Genomic DNA, 25,295 nt, shown 5'->3' on the forward strand with positions numbered 1-25,295 from the left:
AATTAATAAATCATAATAATTCGTGTGGTGACTTGTAAAAGATTATCAACCCAAAATTAAAATTCAATCTGGAATAATAAATATAAATATAAAATATATTAACCTTGATTGAATATTTATTTTATTGTTTATTTATTGAAATGATGCGACTGTCGAAAATGGAACTGTAGCAGTTGATGGAACGATGTAGAAAGTTTCTTGTGGAATGGTATTTGGGATGACCGAGGACTTTACCTTTTGAGTTGCGAGATTAAAGATATCGACGTAGAGTTGGTCTTGGGCAGGGTTGAGGATAATGAGTGATCCAGAGGCAGAGTCATAGATGAATGGTTGGATGGTTCCCTTGAACAACTTGTTTGAGCTAGTGTCCTTGTAGATGATATCAACTTGAGTGGTCTCAAAGTCGACAGTGGCAATATTTACTCCGGTATTGGTATCCAAGGTGGCCAAGTAGAGTTGATTGTTGTAGTAGATGAGTTGTTGAGTTCCATAGAATACTTGAGTATTATCTCCTGTGAGGATGACCGATGTGTAGGTGTATTGACTGAAAGAGTATTTGACGAGACCAATAGTGTTACCAGTTTGATAATAAACATAGTAATAGTTTGAACCATCATAAGCACCAATTGGTGAAGTAGTAAATGAACCATCAACACCCAAAGAAATTGCTTCACTAAAAAAATGGAAAAAAAATAATAATAATTAAAATCAATCATTTTTAAGAATTTAATATTTAAAAACACATACTTTGGAATATCTTGACCGAAACCTAATGGAATAATAGCCAAAGTTCCATCATTATTTGATAGAGCGAGACCGGCTACATAAGCAGTTAAAGTGTTTTGATCCCAGTAAATTGGTTGTTGTCCAAATCCAAACCCGAATCCTTGTGGTGGCTGACTGTATACCGTGGTAAATGTCTTTGACTATAAAGGTTTAAATAGAGATAGAAAAAGATTAAAATTATTTAATTTCTTATTTAATATATTTATTATTTTTGTTTTTATACATACCTCAATTGAAAATGAGCTTACAATATTGCCAGAACTTGGAGCACTACCAAGAGTAAGAATATTGGTATCATTGACAGCTAAAATTCCCCAAATTGAAAAGTATTCCGATGTGAATGTAGCATTGTCAAGGGTAGCTCCATCACTTAATCTGATGACACCATAGTTGAAAACACCAGCAGTCTCGTAAGAGTCTTGAATGTATTGGATGGCAGTTGGTTGAGAATACTAAAAAAAATTATTTATCAATAAATAAATATAAAAAAGAAATTAGTAAGTAAGAATAGTCAAGATGACTTGATATTGTTTGTTATGATTAAAAAAAAAAAGGGTACATACAACTCCAACCAAGAATAATAAGGCAAAAGTAAATAATAGTTTCATTGTATATATATAATTATCTGTTGTTTTGAACAATGAATGAACATGAAAGGACACGGGTCGTTTTTAAACGGAACACAAGCCTTAATCATTTTCATTTAATACATAAATATCTTTTAAATTTTTCCAATACCCAGATATTTTCAACAAGATTTTTTTTCGTGTCACATCATCCCCATCCCCATTAACTAAATATATATATATATTTGGGAAATGATCAGGTGAGATCAGCGCACATTCCGTTGTAATGAAGAATGTCTTTATTTTTTGAATGTATTTTTATCAAGAAAGGATGGGTCGCGACTTTAATCAACAAGTGAATCTAGGTAACTCCTGTACATTTTCATAATCCCGTAGTTATTTTTATTGGATTCCCAAAGATTTCCTAATGTAGAATGATATCCATTCTATTTTAAATATTTTTTTTGGATATTAATGATATTATTATGAGTTCAATATTTATTTAATTTATAACATTAACAAAAAAATTATTATTATTATTAATATTTTTTTTGTTTAAAATTGACCAGCCGAAACTGAAATAGTTCTAAGTGTACCAATTGGGATTGTGTTTGTAAATACTGATGACTTTACTTGGAGAGTAGAAAGAGAAAAGATATCGACAAAGAGGTTAAGACCGTTGACATTGAGAATGGTGATAGTACCAGTGTTGGAGTCAAATACAAATGGTTGGACCAAGCCTGAGAAACTCTTCTTTTGATAGTTGCCGTCTTTGTAGATGATGGCAAAGTCACCACTTTCAGGAGCAATCGTTGCAATGGTGACACCCCATTTAGGGGTGAGTGTGGCCAAAATGACTTGACCGTTGTAGTAATACAATGATTGAGTTGCAGAGTTTGGTCCACCAACAGCATCAATCTCGACAGCTTGGATTGACGAATCGGCAAATGAATAACGAACAAGACCAAGTTGGGAACCAAGATTATAGAAAATATAATAATAATTGGATCCATCATAGGCACCCAATGGATTACCATTAAATCTTGCAGTAGCATTTTCACTAATCCCTAAATCAACTGGTGTACTATAAACAAATAAATAAATTAATAAATAAATAAATAAATAAATACTTATATATTATATTATTATTATTATTATTATTATTATTTACCTTTGAGAGGTTTTACCAAATCCAAAATTGAGGATAGCCAATGTACTATAAACATCAGTTCCAAAGTCGATACCGGCAGTTGATACTACAGAGTATTTTTGGTTCCAAACAAATGATTGAAGACCCAATGAATATCCAAATTGGATGTTTGCATTACCATATTGAAGACTATATTCATTTGCCTTTTAAAAAATTAGAGAGGTGTGTCAATAAATAAATAAATAAATATATGTGTATATTTGTTCTTTGGTATAGTTGATTACATACTTGTGGATTATAAACAACAACATTGACTTTGTTTGGTGGGAGGTTACCAATAGTGACGATGTTACCAGAGTAATCAGTCGATAGGTAACCCCAAAGGTTGTATTGTTGATTATCAGTATTGGAGACATTGTAAATTGTTGCACCATCACTTAATCTTAGAACTGTATAATTGATAATACCTAAAGTTGGTGAATTAAAGTATTGAATTGCTTCTGGTTGTTGAGCAAACTATAAAGAAGAGGAAAGATTGTTGAATTAATAAATATATACATTTATATACACTAACTAGAACATAGTTGATTGTTATATTTGAATATACATACTGCAACAACAAGTAAAGATAATAAAACAATTGATATTATTACTATTGACTTCATTTTCTATTTTTGTTTGTTTGTTTGTTTGATGATGTATTTAAGTAAATGATTGATTGAATGTGATCATCATGATTGTGATCTTATAAATACCCTCTGGTTTAGGTTCACACCATTCTAAACGAGAAAAAACAACAACAACAACAATAATAATAAAAGATAATTATTATTATTCGAGAAGTCCTAACTTCAAGATCATCTTGCAACCCTCCCCTTTTTAAAAAATTAAAAAGAAGAAAATATCTGAATTAAAAATATCCGGGTTTAGAGAGTAGGGTATTTCTTCTCGAGTATTCTCCTGCGTTGATAACTAGGATTGAACACTCACTTTGTAAAGATTAAAGAATTAGACTCTAAGTACACATCATTGGATAGAAAAGAAATCAATCAATAATCATATTTAAACATAGAGTTTTCATGTTAAGAGATAAGTATGACCAACAATAGGAAGAAAACAACAACTTGTTAAATTATTAATTAATTATTTATTTAATAATTTAATTGCTTTGAACAGATGGAGCAATCATTACAGTTTCATATGGGATTGTATTTGGGAGGCTGGATGATTTGATCACAGTCTTTGTTAAAATGTCAAAGACGTCGATGTAGAGATTACCATTGTAGGTGTTGAGGATGAGGATGGTACCAGTGGTTGGATCAAATACAAATGGTTGAATGTTTTGTTGGTATCCTTTGGTGGCGATGTTGTTGTCTTTGTAGATAACTACGACGTTGCCAGAGTCAAATGACATGGTTGAGATGGTGACACCTACCAATGTGACATACTTGCAATAGTACAACTGTCCATTAAAGTAATAGAGTTGATCGATACCATGTAGTTTGAGTGGTACGACAGGTTCGATAAACGTAACAAGTTTCGATGTGTTTTGTGAGAATGAGTATTGAGCAAGACCATCGATATTATCAATCGAAAAATAAACATAGTAATAGTTTGATCCATCGTATGCTCCAACTGGATCACTATTAAATCTTGTTGTTGTAGTATCAGATATTCCTAATTCAATTGGGTATCTAAAAATTAAATAAATAAATTAATAAGAAAAGAAATATATAATAATTATTATTTTTTTTGTTTTTGGAATACTTTACGTTTTCTGAGCAGTATCAAGTTTAAATTCAAGTAAAGATAATACAGCACGTTCATTTTCATTAAAGAATAAACCTGGGACATAGGTAGTCAAGGTGTGTGGGTTCCAGAGGAGTGGTTGAAGAGCAAATGTAAAACTGTATGGATAGGATGCAATGAATTCTTGTTGGAAGGAATCGGTGCTTGGCCAGAACGACTTTACTTGAATAGAGTTGGAAGCGGTTCCAAACAACAAGATTTCACTGGTGTCGTTGGTGGTGAGGAATCCCCAGATACCATATTGGTCTGGGTTGATATTGGTCACGTTTTGGAGTATCTTTCCATCACTTAATCTTACTACTTGATAATTGATATAATCATAGCCTGGCCATTGATAAAAGAATTGTATTGATACTGGTTGGCAATACTAAAATAAAACAATTAAATTTAAAAAAGTATATTAATATCATCGTTATTCAGGCCGAGTATGAGTATGTTTTAAGTTATACTTACACTTCCAACTATAAACAATAAAAAGAGTGATATAATTGCTTTGTTTAACATTATTTGTTTTTAAAAAGTATATAATAATTATTATACTATTTGTTGATTATTATTATTATAATATTTGTTTGATTTGATTTGTTGATTTGTTGATTTCCGTCATCGGGTTGTATAAATACTGATCATTTTTAAAAATGGTATCAAAGGTAGATATTATCAACTGTCTGACGAACTACTAGCTCTATCTTCTATAAATTCCATCGAAGTAAAATTTTAAAAAAAATATCTTGATCTTCATTTAATCGACCCCCAATTTTGATTCTATTTTGAAAATGTCTCGGAGATGTCTCGTTCAGGTATGCATAGGTACCCACCTTTCCGATTCCATTCTCATGTCTGTCTCCTTCCTTTGTTTAAACACTACTACGACTATTACTACACATGTAGAAGAGAAGAGCCAGTTGGGTTGGTCTGAAATTTTAAAATAGATGTTAGTCAAGATATGATCATAAAGTAAAAATAGTATTACCTACACTACGTCTTATTTAGTTGTTTCTAATTAAAAGTTGATAGACATACACTCGAGCAACATATGTACATCTAATTGTTATAATAAACTAGACTCTTCATATTGTTCTTTTTCTGTGTAATATATCATATAGTGCAGCTGATGATGATGATAGTTCAAATTTTAAAACAAGGTATAACCATGATAGTACAGTTTCCTCATCTAGTGTCGATACTAAATCATTATAAACATCTTTATAGTTGCTCTCGTTGTTGATTCTATTATTCTTCTTGTCTCTTTCTTGCTCGTTTTACTATTGCTTGTACAAACTCTAAAATTAAATGATAGTTTATAAATTTTTAAAAGACTTGGTCATAAAAAAAAATTAAACAAATTAATTATTTTAAAAAGATACAAGATAATCAATGTAGATTTACTATGTGTGCAATATATTTATTTGCACAAGATGATGCAACCTGACCTAGCTGTTACAGATACCAACATCGCAAGGCGACAAAAAGTCTACTCGATGATCATTAAGTTCACAAACATAATTATAAATTGGGTTATAATATTTATATCTATATTTTTAATCTATTAGCAACTCAATAATATCTATTGACATTAAAATATACTCACCATATTATTTATCTATTCTCAGGAACAAACTTGGTTTATTAAATAATTAAACGCTATATATTTTTTAAAAAAAGAGATAATTGATGAATTTAATAAATAACCATCAACAACATACATATAGGAGGAGAAGAAGATTATATCAACAACATACCAACTATGATAATATTAAATATTATTAAAAGTGTAGATGATAATGTTGATTTGGGGTGTCTATTGTTGACTTGTAAAGGATTATTCAACCTATTGGTCAATCAACATTACCAATTATCTTTTAAACAGATATATATCACATCCAAGTACCATATGTCAAACCCTTTCAACAAAACCGATGATTGTTTGACTCTACCATATCTCCATCTTGGATCATTCTATAGATGTTTAAAAAGACATTTTCAGATACACTACTCATTGTGACAAAGAAACCATTCCACATAATAATAATAATAATAATTATAATAATAATAATAATTATAATATCACCAAAGTAATTGGGGGATGGTCAGGTATGGAGCTATCAAATCTATCATCAGTCACTTCATTAGATCTTTTTAGACCCATCATTGGTCCATTGTCAACCAATTTTTTCCCACCAAATCTTCAACACTTGAGCCTCTACTTTAAATCAAAAGAATTGATTACCAAAGGATTCTTCCCCGACTCTCTAAAGACACTGAAAATTTCAATACCAAATGGAGAGTTTGACAAGAATTCACTACCAATAGGTCTTGAAAAGCTAGAAGTTAGTTCATACCTGGAGTACATTAAAATAGATCCAAAATTCATTGGATTGGATAAACTCACCTCTCTTAAATGGCTAAACATTGTATCAAATATTTTCAATGAAAAAGTAGGTACAGTTCACAGTTCGCTGCCCACAAGCTTAACTTATCTCTGGATGCCTGTGAACAAAGATTTAAGATTATCGCCTACCTACTTTGAACCACTCACTCGGTTGGTACATCTCATACTTTCATTGGATTTTATCAAGTCGGATGTGCTATCATTCATCAACAAATAGAAAATGATCAACAACGACCAATCTATCTTTGTTTTGAACCTATATTCTCAAATACTAGATTTGGAATCCCAAAACTAACATTCAATCTTCCCTCACATCAATAAATAGATTTATTTTCATCATCATACAAATCTATCAATATCCTTTTATTATTTTTTAATTATTATTTATGACAGTTTTTGAATAATTTGTATATTTGATCATCATATTCGTATTGGTCATCGTCTTGATTAAATACAGTAATCAATTGTGAAATTAATTGTGGTAATTGATTTTTGAATGATTCGAGTATTGATTCGAAATGGATTAGATATTTTTTTGAGTTTGATTGATACAACAATCTTACAACTCTCTTTTTTCAAGGTTGTTTCTAAATAAATTTTAATCGATATTTTAAACCAATTTAATAATCCTCCCAATAAAATTTAATCTATATTTTTAAACCAATTTTCATCTCGAATCAAATTTATTCATAAATTTTTAATTAAAACCAAAAAACAATATTTATACCTATTTATATTCAACTTGGAGAAAAAGTATTTCAAAACAACAAAGAGAATATTCCATGGAAATAATTCAAAAACATAGAGTAGAAGGAGAGGATTATATCAACAAGATACCAACTATCATAATTTTAAATATAATCAATCATGTAGATGATAATGTAGATTTAGTGTGCCTGTTGTTATCTTGTAAAAGGTTATTCCAATTTTCTACTACCAATAATCATTATCACCAACTATCATTTAAACATATTGAATTCAATTACCCATTAGTATCATCAAACTATAATGAAACAATAAAAAGTTTCACTCTTCCACATCTCCATCTTGGATCATTCTCTAGAATGTTTACAAATACATTTTCAGATACAATGATTTTATCAAACCAAGTGAATATCAAAGACAAGGAAAGGATCGACCAAAATAGAAATAATGAAAAAATGACCAAAGTAATTGGAGGATGGCCAAGTATGGAACTATCAAGAATATCATCAGTCACTTTGTTGGATCTTTTTCGCCCAATCGACGGACCATTGTCAAACAACTTTTTCCCACCAAATCTCAAACAATTGACATTTTATTTCAAAAGTTAGTCGATGAACTATTTAAAACCATCACTACCACTGAATCTTGTAAAGCTTGAATTCCATGGTTCAAATTATTCCTCCTTTACAACAGAGCCGTGTCATCTTGGAATAGACAAACTCAAGTCTCTCAAAGTTCTCAAGTCTTCTTGTCTGGAGGAGGTAATGGGTACCATGTACTGCTCGTTGCCAATTAGTTTAACCAATCTCACTTTGGAAATGGATCATATTCCATCACCAACCTACTTTCAACCACTCACCCAGTTGGTAGATCTCAAACTTATGAAGTTTAGAAAAAGCGATCCCAGTCTATATCTCGACAGTCTCACAGCTCTAAAGTCACTAAAATATTATTTTTATGTAGTTCCAATTGACCCTTCCATGATCCGTCTACCACCCAACCTTTTGGAATACACCCATATTCATCAACCCATTTCCAGCCTAAAAACTGAATTCTTTCCACCAACATTGACATCATTGGATATGACATTTTCAGATATTGATTATACCAATGTTTCTCTAAAGACTCGTCTAAAACATTTGAAATTTCTTACAATACATACCAATTCAGACCTACCAATGGAGTTTATACCAGACAGTGTCAAGACACTTAAAATCTATTCAATTAATGGACAAAATTTAATCAAAGGTATGATTCCAGATAGAGTCGAGTCTCTCTCGTTGGAAAATATCAAGACAAGATTCCAACATCTACCAAACTCTATTAAAAAACTGGTACTCAAGGATGACCCCAATGTTATCTTGTATGATAATAATCCAATCACACTTCCAAACAATTTACAAGAGTTTTCTTTAATTCCTGGCCCCTATCAAAATGTATTTCCTCACGATATTGAATTTATCTACCCTCCTACATTAAAAGTACTAGAATATGGTAGAGTCTTTTTCACTGCTGCCATCAAGCCATTCATCAAACAACCCATTCCATCATCAGTCAATGAATTCAAGTATATTGCTTCTACATGGACTTCCACGTTCAACAATGCAATAGTTCATTCGATTGTTGAAGATGAAGGTTTTATATTCCCATCAACCATTACAAAACTACCTGTAAAAATTCAACCTGGAACAGCCTTTGAATTTTTGATTTTTAGAATGGATTATTTAATCAACCAAACCAATATAGACCAACTCATCATTGATTATACCGCTTCCCATTTCCAAATTGATATTCGTAGACTTGACCAAGAAAACAATAATGTATTGATTGTTGGTAAATCACTTTTTGGTGGAATCATTCATCAACAACAAATTGATCAACAAGAATTGTTGCAAGGTCTAGACATCAATTCCCACCATAGACAACAAATTTATCTTTATTTCGAGCCCTCAATGTCTCATTGTAGTATTCCAACTCTTAAATTCAATCTTCCTTCCCCCCCCCCCTAAATAGTAAATAAATTCCAATTCCAACAAAAATACAAGAGTTAGACTGCACATGACTGCGTACAATTCCACCAAAAGAGAGAACCTATTTAAAATTTTATTATCTTTTAACTTTTCATCTTCCCAAGAATAAAAATAAAAGTTATCTAATCTTTAAAAATATTTTCACTTGTTATTGTTTTTTTAAAACAAAAAAACAAACAAGCATCATCATTATTTTTCTTTCATTCATATTAGATCTCTGTAGAGATAATAATAATGAATAGAGATAAAAAGAATCATGGAGAAGGGGAAGGAGAAGATTATATCAACAAGATACCAACTACAATAGTATTAAATATAATCAACAGTGTAGATGATAATGTAGATTTGGTGTGTCTATTGTTGACTTGTAAAAGATTATTCAACTTTACTACTACCAATAATCATTATCAAAACAATCTATCATTTAAAAAGGTTGATACACTGAATGATTTAGGTAGATCAAGTCTCTACAACAACGCTACATGTAAACATCTTGGTTCATTTAAAAGAATGTTTGCAAATACCTATTCAGATACTGTCATTTTACCTAGAAATACAAGATATCACTACACATTAGAACTATCTAAACTATCATCAGTCACTTTGTTGGATCTTGGTCAACCGATCAATGAACCATTACCGTCCAACTTTTTCCCACCAAATCTCAAACACTTGGACATTGAATATAGAAAAACTCAAGAGACAATTGACCTTGGTATTCTGCCCGACACTCTAAATTCACTAAACATTTCAGTATCAAGTCGGGAGTTTGCCAATGCATTGCCAAGTGGACTTGAAAAGCTAGAAGTTCAAAGCTCAAGCGGCCACAAATTTGGAATAGAACCACATTGCCTTGGAATAGATAAGCTTTCATCTTTGAAATCTCTCACTTCATCATATCTCAAAGAGGAAATGGGTAACGTCAATTGTTCGCTTCCAAAAAGCTTGACAGATCTTCACCTTGGTATCAGTCAACTACCATCACCGACATACTTTTATCCACTCACCCAGTTGGTACATCTGTTTGTTTTTTTGTTTGAAACAAAACAATTCAATGAGTTGTATCTTGACAAGCTTGTATCTCTTGAGAAATTTACAATTGGTGCACATTGTTCAATAGACGTCTCAAAAATCCAACTAGCTCCAAATCTTTTAGTGTACCATCAAATTGGTGGCTCTCTGACCACACCATCAACAGAATTCTTTCCACCAACTCTCACATCATTGACTACCTATTTTGGTGAAAATGATTATACCAATCTATCATTATTATCACGACTACCACAATTGACATTTCTATCAATTGAATCTAATGAAGATATACCAACTGGATTCATTCCACCAACTGTAAAGACACTTAAAATTGAAAACAAATCGGGCAGAAAAATGAAGTTCCACATTCCAGACAGTATCGAGGCATTAGTACTGGAATCAATCATTCCAGTAAATGACAAGTTTCCAAACTCTATTAAAAAACTTTAACTAAAGTATCCAAATTATATTGAGTATGCTGGTGTTTCTCCAATCCTTCCAAGTCATTTACAAGAATTCACATGGATCCCAAATTGCAGTAATGGTCGTCAAATTCAATACCCTCAATTTATCTACCCTCCTACCATAAAATCAATTGAATATGGTCAACTACATTTTCCAAACAAACATATCATTCCACCATCAGTCACTGAATTCAAATATCTCGTTTCAAAAACCACAGTCTTTGACAGTAAAACAAAAATTTACTCGATTGGAATTGATGATGGATATGTATTCCCATCGACTCTCAAAAAGCTCACTATCAAGATCAATCGATTTTATGATTATTATTGGATATTTAGATTGGATCATATTATCAACGAAACAAATATTGAACAACTCACCTTGGATTTGTTCCGTTTCCAAGTTGATATTCGTAGATTGGATAATCAAAACAAAAATGTATTGATTGTTGGTAAATCACTTTTTGGTGGAATCATTTATCAACAACAAATTGATCAACAAACTACCATTAATTCTGACAATGGTGGTTCTGAAAAATATAGACCAATCTATCTTTGCTTTAATATTCCATTAAACAATTATCCTATTCCAAAACTAAAATTCAATCCTATTCCTCTTGATTAAAAAATATAATATATTTATATTATTAATAATAAATCTTCTAGATAAGAATAAACATATCTATTCTTTTAAATTTATTTTAGTTTTTAAACTTTACTTTCTCACAGTGAGGGGACTTGTATTTATGGAAAATGAAATAAATATAATAATTATAATTATATTAGAGATAATATGAATATGTTAATTTTAAATGATAAACAAAAAGATTATATCAACAAGATTTCAGCATTTATACTTTTAAATATAATCAATCATGTGACAGAGAATGTAGATCTGGTGTGTCTATTGTTGACTTGTAAAAGATTATTCAACTTTTCAACTGTCAACAAATATCACCAACTATCATTTAAACCTTTTGAATTCAAGGGACCATTGTTATCAGACAAGTGCCAAGAACCAATCAAATTTTTCACTATTCCGTTCCTCCATCTTGGATCTTTCTCTAGAATGTATACAAATGCATTTTCAGATACAATGATTTTATCAAACAAAGAGAATATCAAAGACAAGGAAAAGATTGCCCAAATACAAATAATCAAAGTATCACCAAAGTAATTGGAGGATGGCCAAGTATGAAATTATCAAATCTATCATCAGTCACTTCATTGGATCTTTTTCGTCCAATCGATAGACCATTGACAGACAACTTTTTCCCACCAAATCTCAAAGATCTAAGCTTGTATTTTGGAAAAATAGAATTGATGAGAAATCAAAGAAACTTCCAGAGACTATTGAAAAGATTGAATTCCATTGCACCAACAATGTCGATTTTAAAATAGATCCAAGTCACCTGGGAATAGACAAGCTCACCTCTCTCAAAATTTTAAAGTCATACTGCATCGAAGAGAAAATGGGTACTATCTATTGCTCGTTACCAACTAGTTTGACTCATCTCAGTTTGCATTTGGAACGTATACCATCACCTACCTACTTTAAACCACTCATAAATTTGGTTCATCTCTTTCTTTTAATTTTGGGTTGGCCAAACCAACCCGATGAGATGTATCTAGAGATTGAAAATCTTGTCAATCTAAAGATATTGAAAATAGGGATGATTGATTCCGTCGACTCATCCAAAATTCATCTATCTCCCAATCTTTTGGAATATACCCAACATTCAGGAGCCATACCCAACCGAACTACCGAATACTTTCCACCAACACTAACAATATTGGATTCCTTTTTTGATGAAAATGATTTTACCAATCTATCATTGGGAACACGTTTACCTCATTTGACATCACTATCAATTCATACCGATTCAGTTTTACCTATGGATTTTATTCCAGCCAGATTAAAGACACTTAGAATCTTTTCAAAATATGGGAAAGTGATCAAAGGTAGAATTCCAGATAGTGTCGAGCCACTCTACTCCAATACTCCAATCTCACTTCCAAGAAATTTAGAAGAGTTTTCTTTCGTCTCCGATTGTAATCAAAACATATCTCCCTCTGTAGAATTTATTTACCCTCCCACTTTAATATCGATTGAATTTGGTAGAATCTCAAATCAAGAGATTCCATCAGTAAATGAATTCAAGTATATCCCATCTAAATTTACCACTTTTAACAAAGCAAATGTTTATTCTATTGTTGATGGTGAAGGTTTTATATTACCATTGTCTATTACTAAAATTACGGTAAAGATCGAATTCGATCCATTAAATAGTGAATTTTTTATATTTCGATTGGACCATTTAATCAATCAGACTAATATCGATCAACTCGTCATTGATATTACAAGAACCAATTTCCAAGTTGATATTCGTAGACTAGATCCAGAAAACAATAATATTGGTTGTTGGTAAATTACTCTATGGAGGAATGATAAATCAGAGAATAGATCAACATCTACGCCTACCAATCTATCTTTATTTTGAACTTCCTTTGTCCAACATTAGTCCCAACACTTAAATTCAATCTCTAATAATCTTATTTTATTATAAATCTTTAAAATATATCTATCCAATAAATAATTAAAGTTTTTTGAATAAAAAAAATACTAATATTGAAAAAAAGCTAATAAAAGTACAATATTTATATTAATTTAATATTTAAAAATTTGAGATAAAGAGATACTCAACAAATGATAACATCTATCAAACAACAAGGAGAAGGAGAGGATTAAATCAACAAGATTCCAACTATAATAATTTTAAATATTATTAATCATGTTGAGGATATTATAGATTTGGTGTGTTGTTATGTTGTAAAAGATTATTCAACCTTACTTCTGCTGTTAACAATTATTACCAACTATCATTTAAACAAATCAAATTCAAGTACCCAAATGTATAAAGCCGACTCAAAGAAAAAATCCGGTGTTTCACTCTTCCGTCCCTCCATCTTGGATCATTCTCTAGAATGTTTACAAATACATATTCTGATACAATGATTTTATCAAACAAAGAGAATATCAAAGACCCGGAAAAGATTGCCCAAATACAAATCATCAAAGTATCACCGAAGTAATTGGAGGATGGCCAAGTATGAAATTATCAAATCTATCATCAGTCACCTCATTAGATGTTTTTAGACCAATCAATATTGGACCATTGTCAGAGAAATTTTTCCCAATCAATCTCAAAGAATTGACCTTTTATTTTTGGACAGAAAAATATTATAAACCATGGATACTCTATTCAACTACCATTGAATCTTGAAAAGCTTGAATTTCTTTCCAGATATTACTCTGTTAAAATAGATCCAGAAAGCCTTGGAATAGAAAAGCTAAACTCTCTCAAAATACTCAAGTTGTCCTGCATTGATGAGAAAATGAATACCATCAATTGTTCATTGCCAACTAGTTTGACTTTTCTCAGTTTGCAAATGGATAGTATACCATCGCCTACCTACTTTCAACCACTCACTCAGTTGGTACATCACTATTTTAGATATTTCGATCCTAGTGATATATATCTTGACAACCTCATCTCTTTAAAGACATTCAATTTCATTGTCCCCCTTGACTCTTCCAAAATCCATCTACCACCCAACCTTTTGAAATACTCTCAAAAACATTATTTTGAAAAGATAACCAACTTAACAACATAATTCTTTCCACTAACGTTGACATCACTGAATATTAAGTGTTCAGAAATTGATTATACCAATCTGTCGCTGTCAACACTTCTACCACTATTGACATTTCTATCCATTGATACTAATTCAGACATACCATTGGATTTTATACCAGCCAGTGTAAAGACACTTAAAATTAGGTCATTTTATTAGACTAAATTAATAAAATTTGAATTATAATAAAATGGAAACCGAATAATTGAATCGATTCCAGAAAGTGAAGAGTGTCTATCATTGGATAAAATGGAGACACAAATCGACAAACTACCAAACTCGATTAAAAAACTAAAACTCAGGGCCAATTATAATACATTTTGTTCATCTTCCAAATAGATTACAAGAGTTTTCTTTGACATTCATCAACAAATTGATCAACAATATAGTGTAGATCAATATCATCCATCTACCTTTATTTTGAACCTTCATTGTGTGAAAATATAAACCAAAACTAAAATTCAATCTTCCTCTTCATAAATAGAAAAAAAAATTTAATTCCAAAGATTTAATAAATCTTGACAAGAATAAAAAAAACATATCTCTAAATTCAAATTTTATATATTTATATTAGAATTTAAAATTAAAATATAATCAACTCATGAGTTGTTTGGGATTTAGGTTTCTAAAAAAAACAAAAACAAATAATGCAAAAACATGAAGTAGATAATATCAACAAGATATCGAATGTAGTAGTCCTAATTATTATCAATCATGTCGATGATAATGTAGATTTAGTGTGTTTATTGTTGACGTGTAAAAGATTATTGTTCACTACCCAAAAGTTTGACCCACCTCAAGATGAAAAAGATGATCCACACTCCATCTCACACCTACTTTTACCTGCTCACTCGATTAGAAAAACTCAACCTTTTCTAGATCGATCGATCCAAATCCTTTTGGATTGCTGAATCTTGTGTGTCTGGTCACCCTAGAAAAGTCAAAACTTGGTGCATCGCATGATATAATAGCATCCCAAATCCGTCTCCCACCCAACCTATTGACATTCAAAGAAGCCAAAAAATTCATTCTCAAACGAAAACTAGGATTTTTTCCATCAACATTGACATCATTATTTATCTTTCTAGGCGACCAAGATGCCTTGAAATCACCTCAACCTCATCTGAAAAAACTATCAATAGTTTGCAAAAGGACTGCAACTCTGTCATTCATACCACCTAGTGAAAAGGAACTTGAAATCACATCCTTGTATGTTGTAGAGATTATATCATTGCCAGAAAAGATAGAGTCTCTGGTTATTTCTGTCTCTTTCAAAGTATCATTAATTTCTAATATACCAAGTAGTATTAAAAACTAGTACTCAAGGATTTGGATCAAACAAATTACCAAAATCAAATGACCACTCTTCCCATAACACTTCCAAGAAGTTTACAAGAGTTTATATGGATTCCTACTAGTATGGCTAGTGAGAATCCTGTAAATTTTATCTTTACTCTCAACCTTCAATACATTGATTTCAGTCACCATGTACCCCTACCCTCAAACAAAAAACAATCATTCCAGAATCGGTCATTGAATTCAAGTACGTTTCAACTTTTAACAAGAAAACAAAGGTTCACTCTATTGGTGTTGACAATGGGTATACATTCCCATTAACTCTTAAAAAACTGACAGTCCAATTCATTTATCAAGAAGGAAATCATGATCTTCGGATATTTCAATTGAACAACCAAACAAATGTTGATCATCTCACCCTAGTTGAAGGAGACTATAGAGTGGGATGGTTCAATTTCCAAGTTGATAATCGTCGACTTGATCGACAAAACAACAACGTATTGATTGTTGGTAAATCACTCTATGGTGGAATCATAAATCATTCATCAACAAATTGATCAACCAAGACCAATCTATCTTTGTTTTGGTCCTCAATTTACCAAGTATCCTCCAAAACTAATATTCAATCTTCCAAACTAGTAAATAAATTTTCGTTGACAAAGGTCTTTTTAACTTTATTATTATCTATTTAATTTTTGTAGTCTACGATTCAATTCAATGTTTTGATTCCTTTTCGTTCTCTGTTTTTTGATCAACATAACTGATCCAGTCACAATGGCAGCAGCACCAACACCTCCAATCACAGCACCAACTATTATTCTCCAATTATCGTCTTTTGTTTCTCCACATTTATCATTGTTTGATGTTGATCCATCATCAACTCTTAAAAATATTGAAAAATCCTAAGAAATAAAAAATAAAAGAAGAAAAATAAATAAATAAATAAATAAATAAATAAATAAAAGAATATTTATATTTTCCTTTTTTTCAAATACATACAGGATCAATAGCACCATAATGATTAAAATATGGTAATGATGTACCAATGACAACACTATAATCATCGATTGAAACTTGATTGACACGACCAATGATATTTCTATCGTCGACTTGTGCAATGGAAAGGAATCTTGATGACATTCCACTCAATGCATTGTGTACCAATGTTGATACTGATGATGGTGTTGGTTGGGTTGTTGGTGGTGGTGATGATGATGCACATGGATCTGTGTTTTGTGACTCTACTTTAATCAATACTCTAACACTATTCATTTTCGATTTGAATGGCCAATTATGAACAGACATTGACAACTTGAGTGAATATTGGTTGAGTGTGAATTGTTGTCCAGAGAATGTGTAATTACGTCCACCTTGTTCTTTGATATAATCATAGGTGGCTGTTAAAGTTGAATGATTGCTACCCAATGAAACATTGTATGTCCAGTGACCGTTGAGTGTGTCATTCAATGCCATACTCCATCCAATAGCTGTGAGGTTATGATTTTCAGTGACAGTGTCTTCAATATCCAACTCTTGAATGGCAATAATCGATATCTTGTAGTCTGTCGTAATCTCTGGTTGGGTAGGGTTGGTTGGATTGGGATTGGTGTCAATCACCTCTTCTTTGCATGATGGACCAGTCCATGGAACCTTGCATTGACATCCAAGTACAGTGCATTCACCGCGCCCATTGCAATCGTCTGGGCATTCTGGATCGGATGTTAACTCCTTGAGGATTGTGATATAGTAGTCGTTGGAAACTGATTGGTTGACTTGTACTTGGAAGAATTCGGTTGATGGTGTCATGCCGGATGGCAACGTGCAAGTGAGCTGAGTGTGTTCAGTGATGATTTGAATGTTGGTGCAATGGTAGCGACCAAGGTTGATAGAAATGGTTGAATAAGCAGACCCAAGGAATGTTCCATCGATTGTCAGCAATCCACCATTGATAAATACAGGGGTGGTTGATTGAATGAATGGTGGTGGCAATTGACAATGTAACCCATCTGGTGATAGTACAGTTCCAGGTGGACACGAACATTCATAGTCACCGGCAGTATTGTTACAAGTATATTCACATCCACCATTGCCAGTAAGGCATTCATTGACATCGGTACAAGTCAATCCATTATCAGGTGTTGTATATCCAGCGAGACATGAACATGATCGATCACCTGGATTGTTTATACAGGTTTGATTACACCCTCCATTTCCAGTGAGGCATTCATTTATATCTTGACATGTTACTCCAGCATCACTTGTTGTATATCCAGTACCACATGAACAAGTACGACTACCTGGTGTATTTGTACAAGTTTGATCACAGCCACCATTGCCAGTAAGACATTCATTAACGTCATTACAAGTTAATCCATTATCAGGTGTTGTATATCCTGGGAAACAATGGCATTGATGGTTACCTGGTGTATTCTCACACTCTTGTGGACATCCACCATTGGCGGTGAGACATTCATTAACGTCGGTACATGTAACTCCACCATTGGTCGATGAATACCCAGTGAGACAAGAACAAGTGCGACTACCAGGTGTATTGGTACAGGTCTGTGAACAGCCACCATTACCAGTGAGACATTCATTAACGTCGGTACAAGTTAATCCATTATCACTTGTTGTGTATCCAGTGAGACAAGAGCATGTACGACCACCTGGAATGTTGTTACAAGTTTGTGCACATCCACCATTACCAGTGAGACATTCGTTTATATCTTGACATGTTACTCCAGCATCACTTGTTGTGTATCCAGTGCCACATGAACAAGTACGGCCACCCTGAGTGTTGGTACAGGTTTGTGCGCAACCACCATTGCCAGTGAGACATTCATTGACGTCGGTACAAGTCAATCCATTGTCACTAGTCGAGTATCCAGCGAGACATGAACAAGTACGGCCACCTGGAATGTTGGCACAAGTTTGTGCGCACCCACCATTTCCAGTGAGACATTCGTTGACATCGGTACATGTTACTCCACCATCACTTGTTGTGTATCCAGTGCCACAAGAACAAGTACGACTACCTGGTGTATTTGTACAAGTTTGATCACAGCCACCATTGCCAGTAAGACATTCATTAACGTCGGTACAGGTGACACCACCATTAGCCGATGAATACCCTGGTAGACAAGAGCATGTACGACCACCAGGAATATTGGTACAAGTTTGAGAACATCCACCGTTGGCAGTGAGACATTCGTTGACATCAGTACAAGTTAAACCGTTGTCACTTGTTGTGTATCCTGTTAAACAAGAACACGTACGGCTACCTGGAATGTTGGTACATGTTTGATTACATCCTCCATTTGCTGTGAGACATTCATTAATATCTTGACATGTTACTCCAGCATCACTTGTTGTGTATCCAGTACCACAGGAACAGGTTCGACTACCCGGTGTATTGGTACAGGTTTGATCACAACCACCATTGCCAGTGAGACATTCATTGACATCGGTACATGTTACACCACCATCAGCCGATGAATACCCAGCGAGACATGAACAAGTACGACTACCAGGTGTATTGGTACAGGTTTGTGAACAGCCACCATTGCCAGTGAGACATTCATTGACATCGGTACAAGTCAATCCACCATCACTTGTTGTATATCCTGGGAGACAGGAACATGTACGACTACCCGGTGTATTGGCACAGGTTTGTGCACAACCACCATTACCAGTAAGACATTCGTTGACATCAGTACAGGTCAACCCACCATCACTGGTTGTATATCCTGGGAGACAGGAACAAGTACGACTACCCGGCGTATTGGCACAGGTTTGTGCACAACCACCATTACCAGTGAGACATTCGTTGACATCGGTACACGTAACTCCACCATCAGACGATGTATATCCAGGCAAACATGAACAGGTTCGACTACCTGGTGTATTGGCACAGGTCTGTGAACAACCACCATTGCCAGTGAGACATTCATTGACATCGGTACAGGTCAATCCACCATCACTAGTTGTATATCCGGGCAAACAGGAACAAGTACGACTACCCGGTGTATTGGCACAGGTTTGTGCGCAACCACCATTTCCAGTTAGACATTCATTGACATCGGTACATGTTACTCCACCGTCACTTGATGTATATCCGGGTAGACATGAACATGTACGACTACCCGGTGTATTGGCACAAGTTTGACTGCACCCTCCATTGCCGGTGAGACATTCGTTTACGTCGGTACAAGTGACACCACCATTAGCCGATGTATACCCTGGAAGACATGAACAAGTGCGACCACCTTGAGTATTGGTACAAGTCTGACTGCACCCACCATTGAGTGTAAGACATTCATTGACATCTGTAGTGCAGTCTGAACCGGTCCATTGGGGAGTGCAAGTACATATACCATTGTTACAAGTACCACCATTCTGACAAATAGCTGGACACGAATACAACAGACCCATATCATACACTGATCTTTGGTAGAGATTGGCACCACACATTGATTCGGTTGGCAAGATTCCCATGGTGGTTCGAGGTTGTCCGAATGCATTGTTACAAGTCTCAATGATGAGATATCTGTACTGAGGATAATTGAGATAGTCTAGGGGACCATCAGCCAACACCTTTTCACCGAATGGACAATCATTTCCCTCTCCATTATCAATTGCTATAAAACTTCTAGCAATAGGTAGCTCATCATTCATCTGGCAATATGAAACAGTAACTATTCTAGAATTTGTTATAGATCTTTCATATTGAACTGTAAATCTAAATTAAATCAAATATAAAATAATAAATAGATAATAATAATAATGAATATTAATAAAGTTAACTACTTTAATTTAAATTAATTATTTAAATAACTGTAACATACCCTCCAGGACATGTAGCAGGAGCAGTACTAGATGCTATAACTGTATAATCATAAGTTGCATCTGGATGACGACACTATAAATATTAAGTATTAAATAAATAAATATTAGTATTATTTAATTATTTAATTAATTAATTATTCTACAGTAGTAGTTTTCTACTTACAACATAAGTTTTAAGATTAGTTGAATAACCTGTAAGACAACCACCTGGACCTGCAACATATCCAGGTGCACATGTCTGTGCCCAACTAGTTTGTATATAAAATATAATGGATAATAATAATAAATAATAATAATTTTTCATTTTTTTTCTATTTGTACATAATCAGCTGAAGTTGATTAATGATAATTGTATGTAGAATACCGTGATGTGTCATTGTTTCAAAGGGGCTGTACCAACAACCCCTTTTCGATTTCCTTCTTCTTGAAGGAAATATAATCTTGATTAATTAATTTGAAGGCTACTAGTAGTAGGCAGACATTTAAACCATACTGAAAATCATCATGATATTTTATCGATGATTGATATTTTCAAGATAAAATATTTGTCGGTTGTGCAATATCTCGACGATATTTTGCTATCTTTGATTGATATTTTCAAGTATTTATGGCCTCTTTGGTGATAATGAAGGGGCAATACCATCGATTAGGGCCATGATCATGGACTGTTGCCAAAAACAAACTTTCTGAATACATTCTTCTTCTGAAATTTGGGTGGTGCATATGCACAAGGTGTAAAAGTGTGACACACTACAACTTGTAACTATAGAAATCGCGTTGCGCTATCGCATCTCGAATCTCGCTCACTCACATCACGTGAGTTTGAACTTTACTGTCAATAGTCATGTTGCAAACATGTTGTTGCAGAAAGCGAGAGAGATAGATAGTTAGATAGATATCTAGCGAGAGAGAGAGAGAAGAGGTTTCAATCTCTAGTTGATGATTAGTATCTGAGGTAATATGTGTTTGCAGTTACTCTGTATACATACCCTATTGATAATATTTAATGTAACATTATTAACTAGTTAGATACAAAGATAACTTTATCTTTTTATCACTATGTGTATTATCTCTATCAAGTGAAAGGAAGAACTTCAAGTTTTTGTTTTTTTAATGAGAGGGGGGTTCTTTAAAAATTTAATAAATATTATTACAATAATTATTTATTGACTATTTAATTTATTATTATAAATAGTAGTTTGTTAACTATTTAATTTTTGTAATTTACGATTCATTTCCTTTTTTTGAATACTTGTATTTCTCTTTTTTTTGATCAACATAACTGATCCAGTCACAATGGCAGCAGCACCAACACCTCCAATCACAACACCAACTATGATTTTCCAATTATCGTTTTTACTATCTCCACATTTATCATTGTTTGATGTTGTTCCATCATCAACTCTTAAAAATATTGAAAAATCCTAAAAAATAGAAAAGAAAAAAGAAAATAAATAAATAAATAAATAAATAAATAAATAAATAAAAGAATATTTATATTTTCCTTTTTTTCAAATACATACAGGATCAATAGCACCATAATGATTAAAATATGGTAATGATGTACCAATGACAACACTATAATCATCGATTGAAACTTGATTGACACGACCAATGATATTTCTATCGTCGACTTGTGCAATGGAAAGGAATCTTGATGACATTCCACTCAATGCATTGTGTACCAATGTTGATATTGATGATGGTGTTGGTTGGGTTGTTGGTGGTGGTGATGATGATGCACATGGATCTGTGTTTTGTGACTCTACTTTAATCAATACTCTAACACTATTCATTTTCGATTTGAATGGCCAATTATGAACAGACATGGACAACTTGAGTGAATATTGGTTGAGTGTGAATTGTTGTCCAGAGAATGTGTAATTACGTCCACCTTGTTCTTTGATATAATCATAGGTGGCTGTTAAAGTTGAATGATTGCTACCCAATGAAACATTGTATGTCCAGTGACCGTTGAGTGTGTCATTCAATGTCATACTCCATCCAATAGCTGTGAGGTTATGATTTTCAGTGACAGTGTCTTCAATATCCAACTCTTGAATGGCAATAATCGATATCTTGTAGTCTGTCGTAATCTCTGGTTGGGTAGGGTTGGTTGGATTGGGATTGGTGTCAATCACCTCTTCTTTGCATGATGGACCAGTCCATGGAACCTTGCATTGGCATCCGAGTTTGGTGCATTCACCATTTCCACCATTACAATTTTCTGGACACTCTGGTTCTGTCAAATCTTCAATTGTGATATAGTAATCGTTGGACACTGATTGGTTGACTTGTACTTGGAAGAATTCGGTTGATGGTATCAAGTTGGATGGCAACTTGCAAGTGAGTTGAGTGTGTTCAGTGATGATTTGAATGTTGGTGCAATGGTAGCGACCAAGGTTGATAGATATGGTTGAATATGTTGACCCGAGATAGGTTCCGTTGATTGTCAGTACTCCACCATTGATAAATACAGGGGTGGTTGATTGAATGAATGGTGGTGGCAATTGACAATGTAACCCATCTGGTGATAGGACTGTTCCAGGTGGACAAGAACATTCATAGTCACCGGCAGTATTGTTACAAGTATATTCACATCCACCATTATTAACTAAACATTCATCGACATCATTACAAGTCAATCCATTATCAGGTGATGTATATCCTGGGAAGCAATGGCATGTATGGCTACCTGGTGTATTCTCACACTCTTGTGGACACCCTCCATTTGCATTGAGACATTCATTGACATCATTACAAGTCAATCCATTATCACTAGTCGAGTATCCAGCGAGACATGAACAAGTACGACCCCCCGGAATATTGGTACAAGTTTGTGAACATCCACCATTTGCAGTGAGACATTCATTGACATCATCACATGTTACTCCACCATCACTAGTTGTGTATCCAGCACCACATGAACAAGTACGACCACCTTGAGTGTTGGTACAAGTTTGGTTGCACCCACCATTGAGTGTAAGACATTCGTTGACATCTGTAGTGCAGTCTGTACCGGTCCATTGGAGAGTGCAAGTACATATACCATTGTTACAAGTACCACCATTCTGACAAATTGCTGGACACGAATACAACAGACCCATATCATACACTGATCTTTGGTAGAGATCGGCACCACACATTGATTCGGTTGGCAAGATTCCCATGGTGGTTATATGTTTTCCGAATCCATTGGTACAAGTCTCAATGATGAGATATCTGTACTGAGGATAATTGACATAGTCTAGAGGACCATCAGCCAACATCTGTTCACCGACTGGACAGGAGGGAGTACCCTCTCCATTACCAATCACCATAAAACTTCTAGCTACAGATTGCTCATTCACCTGACAATGCGCAATACTAACTATTCTAGAATTTGTTATTGATATTTCATATTCAACTGTATATCTAAATCAAATCAAATTTAAAATAATAATAATAATCAAAGGAATGAAAGAAAGAAATGAATATTAATAAAAAGTAATTAATTAATTATTTAAATAAAATATATATATATATATATACAAACATACCCTCCAGGACATGTAGCAGGAGCAGTACTAGCTGTTATAACAGAATAATCATAAGTAAAATCTGCATTCCTACACTTTAAATATTAAATATAAATAAATTAATAAATAAATAAATTAATTAATTATTATTCCCTATTATTGTTTGTTTGTTTGTTTGTTTGTTTGTTTGTTATTTTAACATACTTTATAAGTTTTAAGATTAGATGAATAACCTGTCAGACAACCACCTGGACCTGCTACATATCCAGGTGCACATGTCTGTGCCCAACTAGTTTGTATATAAAATATAATGGATAATAGTAATAATAATAAATAATAAGTGTTCATTTTCTATTTGTACGTAATCAACTGAAGTTGATAAATGAATGATTGTTTAAGGGGACCCGCCGATGATGACGATGATGGTACAGTGTGTCATTTCGAGATTATTATTATTATTATTATTATTATTCGAGTAACTAGTAGCAAGCAGACATTAAACCATAAATATCAAATCTAAAATATTTTAAAATATCGTCGACAGTTGGTTGATATTTTCAAAGATATCTTGTCTCCCTTTCTGATTACATTCTTTCTTGAAATTTGAGTGGTGCCTATGCCCAAACGTGAACACTTTCAACAAATCGATTGCTGAACTTTACTGTCAATAATCTTGTTCACACAAGCGAGTACTAGTAGTAGTATACCTAAGAATGATAACGCCGATTAGTATATGTAACATGACATGCATGTAATAATAATATTATGTTGTTTAGTGCGACCATACACTATTAGTGTATATATATGAATGGCCAACCAAAACATTAATGTTACATACATTACAACATTCGTCAAGAAAGATATCTTATAAAAGTCCCTTAGAGATAACTTTATCTTTTCTTAAGATAACTCTCTAGTGTATACTATATATCGACTGACCGACTTCATCTTTAATCACAAGAATTAGAATTTTTTTGTTGTATGTGCGCACAGTCACCAGCAAAAA

The 25,295-nt window shown here is 33.2% G+C and overlaps 11 protein-coding genes across 11 annotated transcripts; 6 read left to right on the forward strand and 5 right to left on the reverse strand.

Annotated features, from left to right (window-relative positions):
- Positions 1–132: 132 nt before the first annotated feature.
- DFA_02067 (uncharacterized protein) lies at positions 133–1,394 on the reverse strand (the record flags this gene model as incomplete). The annotated part of the gene is made up of 4 exons (XM_004357494.1): positions 133–673; positions 748–926; positions 1,014–1,238; positions 1,350–1,394. 4 exons carry the CDS (start codon positions 1,392–1,394, stop codon positions 133–135), a joined length of 990 nt encoding a protein of 329 aa, XP_004357551.1.
- A 513-nt stretch (positions 1,395–1,907) lies between these two features.
- DFA_02068 (uncharacterized protein) lies at positions 1,908–3,167 on the reverse strand (the record flags this gene model as incomplete). Its single annotated transcript, XM_004357495.1, has 4 exons — positions 1,908–2,436; positions 2,524–2,705; positions 2,791–3,018; positions 3,156–3,167. The coding sequence occupies 4 exons, from the start codon at positions 3,165–3,167 to the stop codon at positions 1,908–1,910; spliced, it is 951 nt and encodes a 316-aa protein (XP_004357552.1).
- Positions 3,168–3,661: 494 nt separating this feature from the next.
- On the reverse strand, positions 3,662–4,815 carry DFA_02069 (uncharacterized protein; the record flags this gene model as incomplete). Its single annotated transcript, XM_004357496.1, has 3 exons — positions 3,662–4,196; positions 4,275–4,678; positions 4,765–4,815. 3 exons carry the CDS (start codon positions 4,813–4,815, stop codon positions 3,662–3,664), a joined length of 990 nt encoding a protein of 329 aa, XP_004357553.1.
- A 272-nt stretch (positions 4,816–5,087) lies between these two features.
- Positions 5,088–7,298, forward strand: DFA_02070 (uncharacterized protein; the record flags this gene model as incomplete). The annotated part of the gene is made up of 4 exons (XM_004357497.1): positions 5,088–5,224; positions 5,418–5,456; positions 6,299–6,749; positions 7,284–7,298. 4 exons carry the CDS (start codon positions 5,088–5,090, stop codon positions 7,296–7,298), a joined length of 642 nt encoding a protein of 213 aa, XP_004357554.1.
- A 187-nt stretch (positions 7,299–7,485) lies between these two features.
- On the forward strand, positions 7,486–8,066 carry DFA_02071 (uncharacterized protein; the record flags this gene model as incomplete). Its single annotated transcript, XM_004357498.1, has 2 exons — positions 7,486–7,872; positions 8,013–8,066. 2 exons carry the CDS (start codon positions 7,486–7,488, stop codon positions 8,064–8,066), a joined length of 441 nt encoding a protein of 146 aa, XP_004357555.1.
- A 106-nt stretch (positions 8,067–8,172) lies between these two features.
- On the forward strand, positions 8,173–9,417 carry DFA_02072 (uncharacterized protein; the record flags this gene model as incomplete). Its single annotated transcript, XM_004357499.1, has 1 exon — positions 8,173–9,417. One exon carries the CDS (start codon positions 8,173–8,175, stop codon positions 9,415–9,417), a length of 1,245 nt encoding a protein of 414 aa, XP_004357556.1.
- Positions 9,418–9,672: 255 nt separating this feature from the next.
- Positions 9,673–11,559, forward strand: DFA_02073 (uncharacterized protein; the record flags this gene model as incomplete). The annotated part of the gene is made up of 2 exons (XM_004357500.1): positions 9,673–10,881; positions 10,927–11,559. The coding sequence occupies 2 exons, from the start codon at positions 9,673–9,675 to the stop codon at positions 11,557–11,559; spliced, it is 1,842 nt and encodes a 613-aa protein (XP_004357557.1).
- A 168-nt stretch (positions 11,560–11,727) lies between these two features.
- DFA_02074 (uncharacterized protein) lies at positions 11,728–14,218 on the forward strand (the record flags this gene model as incomplete). Its single annotated transcript, XM_004357501.1, has 3 exons — positions 11,728–12,107; positions 12,253–13,359; positions 14,014–14,218. The coding sequence occupies 3 exons, from the start codon at positions 11,728–11,730 to the stop codon at positions 14,216–14,218; spliced, it is 1,692 nt and encodes a 563-aa protein (XP_004357558.1).
- A 1,059-nt stretch (positions 14,219–15,277) lies between these two features.
- DFA_02075 (uncharacterized protein) lies at positions 15,278–16,483 on the forward strand (the record flags this gene model as incomplete). The annotated part of the gene is made up of 5 exons (XM_004357502.1): positions 15,278–15,371; positions 15,719–15,839; positions 15,869–15,906; positions 15,949–16,067; positions 16,112–16,483. The coding sequence occupies 5 exons, from the start codon at positions 15,278–15,280 to the stop codon at positions 16,481–16,483; spliced, it is 744 nt and encodes a 247-aa protein (XP_004357559.1).
- Positions 16,484–16,606: 123 nt separating this feature from the next.
- DFA_02076 (uncharacterized protein) lies at positions 16,607–21,467 on the reverse strand (the record flags this gene model as incomplete). The annotated part of the gene is made up of 5 exons (XM_004357503.1): positions 16,607–16,828; positions 16,926–20,664; positions 20,771–20,844; positions 20,935–21,019; positions 21,412–21,467. The coding sequence occupies 5 exons, from the start codon at positions 21,465–21,467 to the stop codon at positions 16,607–16,609; spliced, it is 4,176 nt and encodes a 1,391-aa protein (XP_004357560.1).
- Positions 21,468–21,973: 506 nt separating this feature from the next.
- On the reverse strand, positions 21,974–24,637 carry DFA_02077 (uncharacterized protein; the record flags this gene model as incomplete). Its single annotated transcript, XM_004357504.1, has 4 exons — positions 21,974–22,195; positions 22,295–24,185; positions 24,311–24,384; positions 24,494–24,637. The coding sequence occupies 4 exons, from the start codon at positions 24,635–24,637 to the stop codon at positions 21,974–21,976; spliced, it is 2,331 nt and encodes a 776-aa protein (XP_004357561.1).
- Positions 24,638–25,295: the final 658 nt, after the last annotated feature.

The sequence above is a fragment of the Cavenderia fasciculata genome (genome assembly GCF_000203815.1).
Source record: "Cavenderia fasciculata unplaced genomic scaffold Scf_Dfasci-G-b-126g04.f1-5, whole genome shotgun sequence".
Classification (NCBI taxonomy): domain Eukaryota; phylum Evosea; class Eumycetozoa; order Acytosteliales; family Cavenderiaceae; genus Cavenderia; species Cavenderia fasciculata.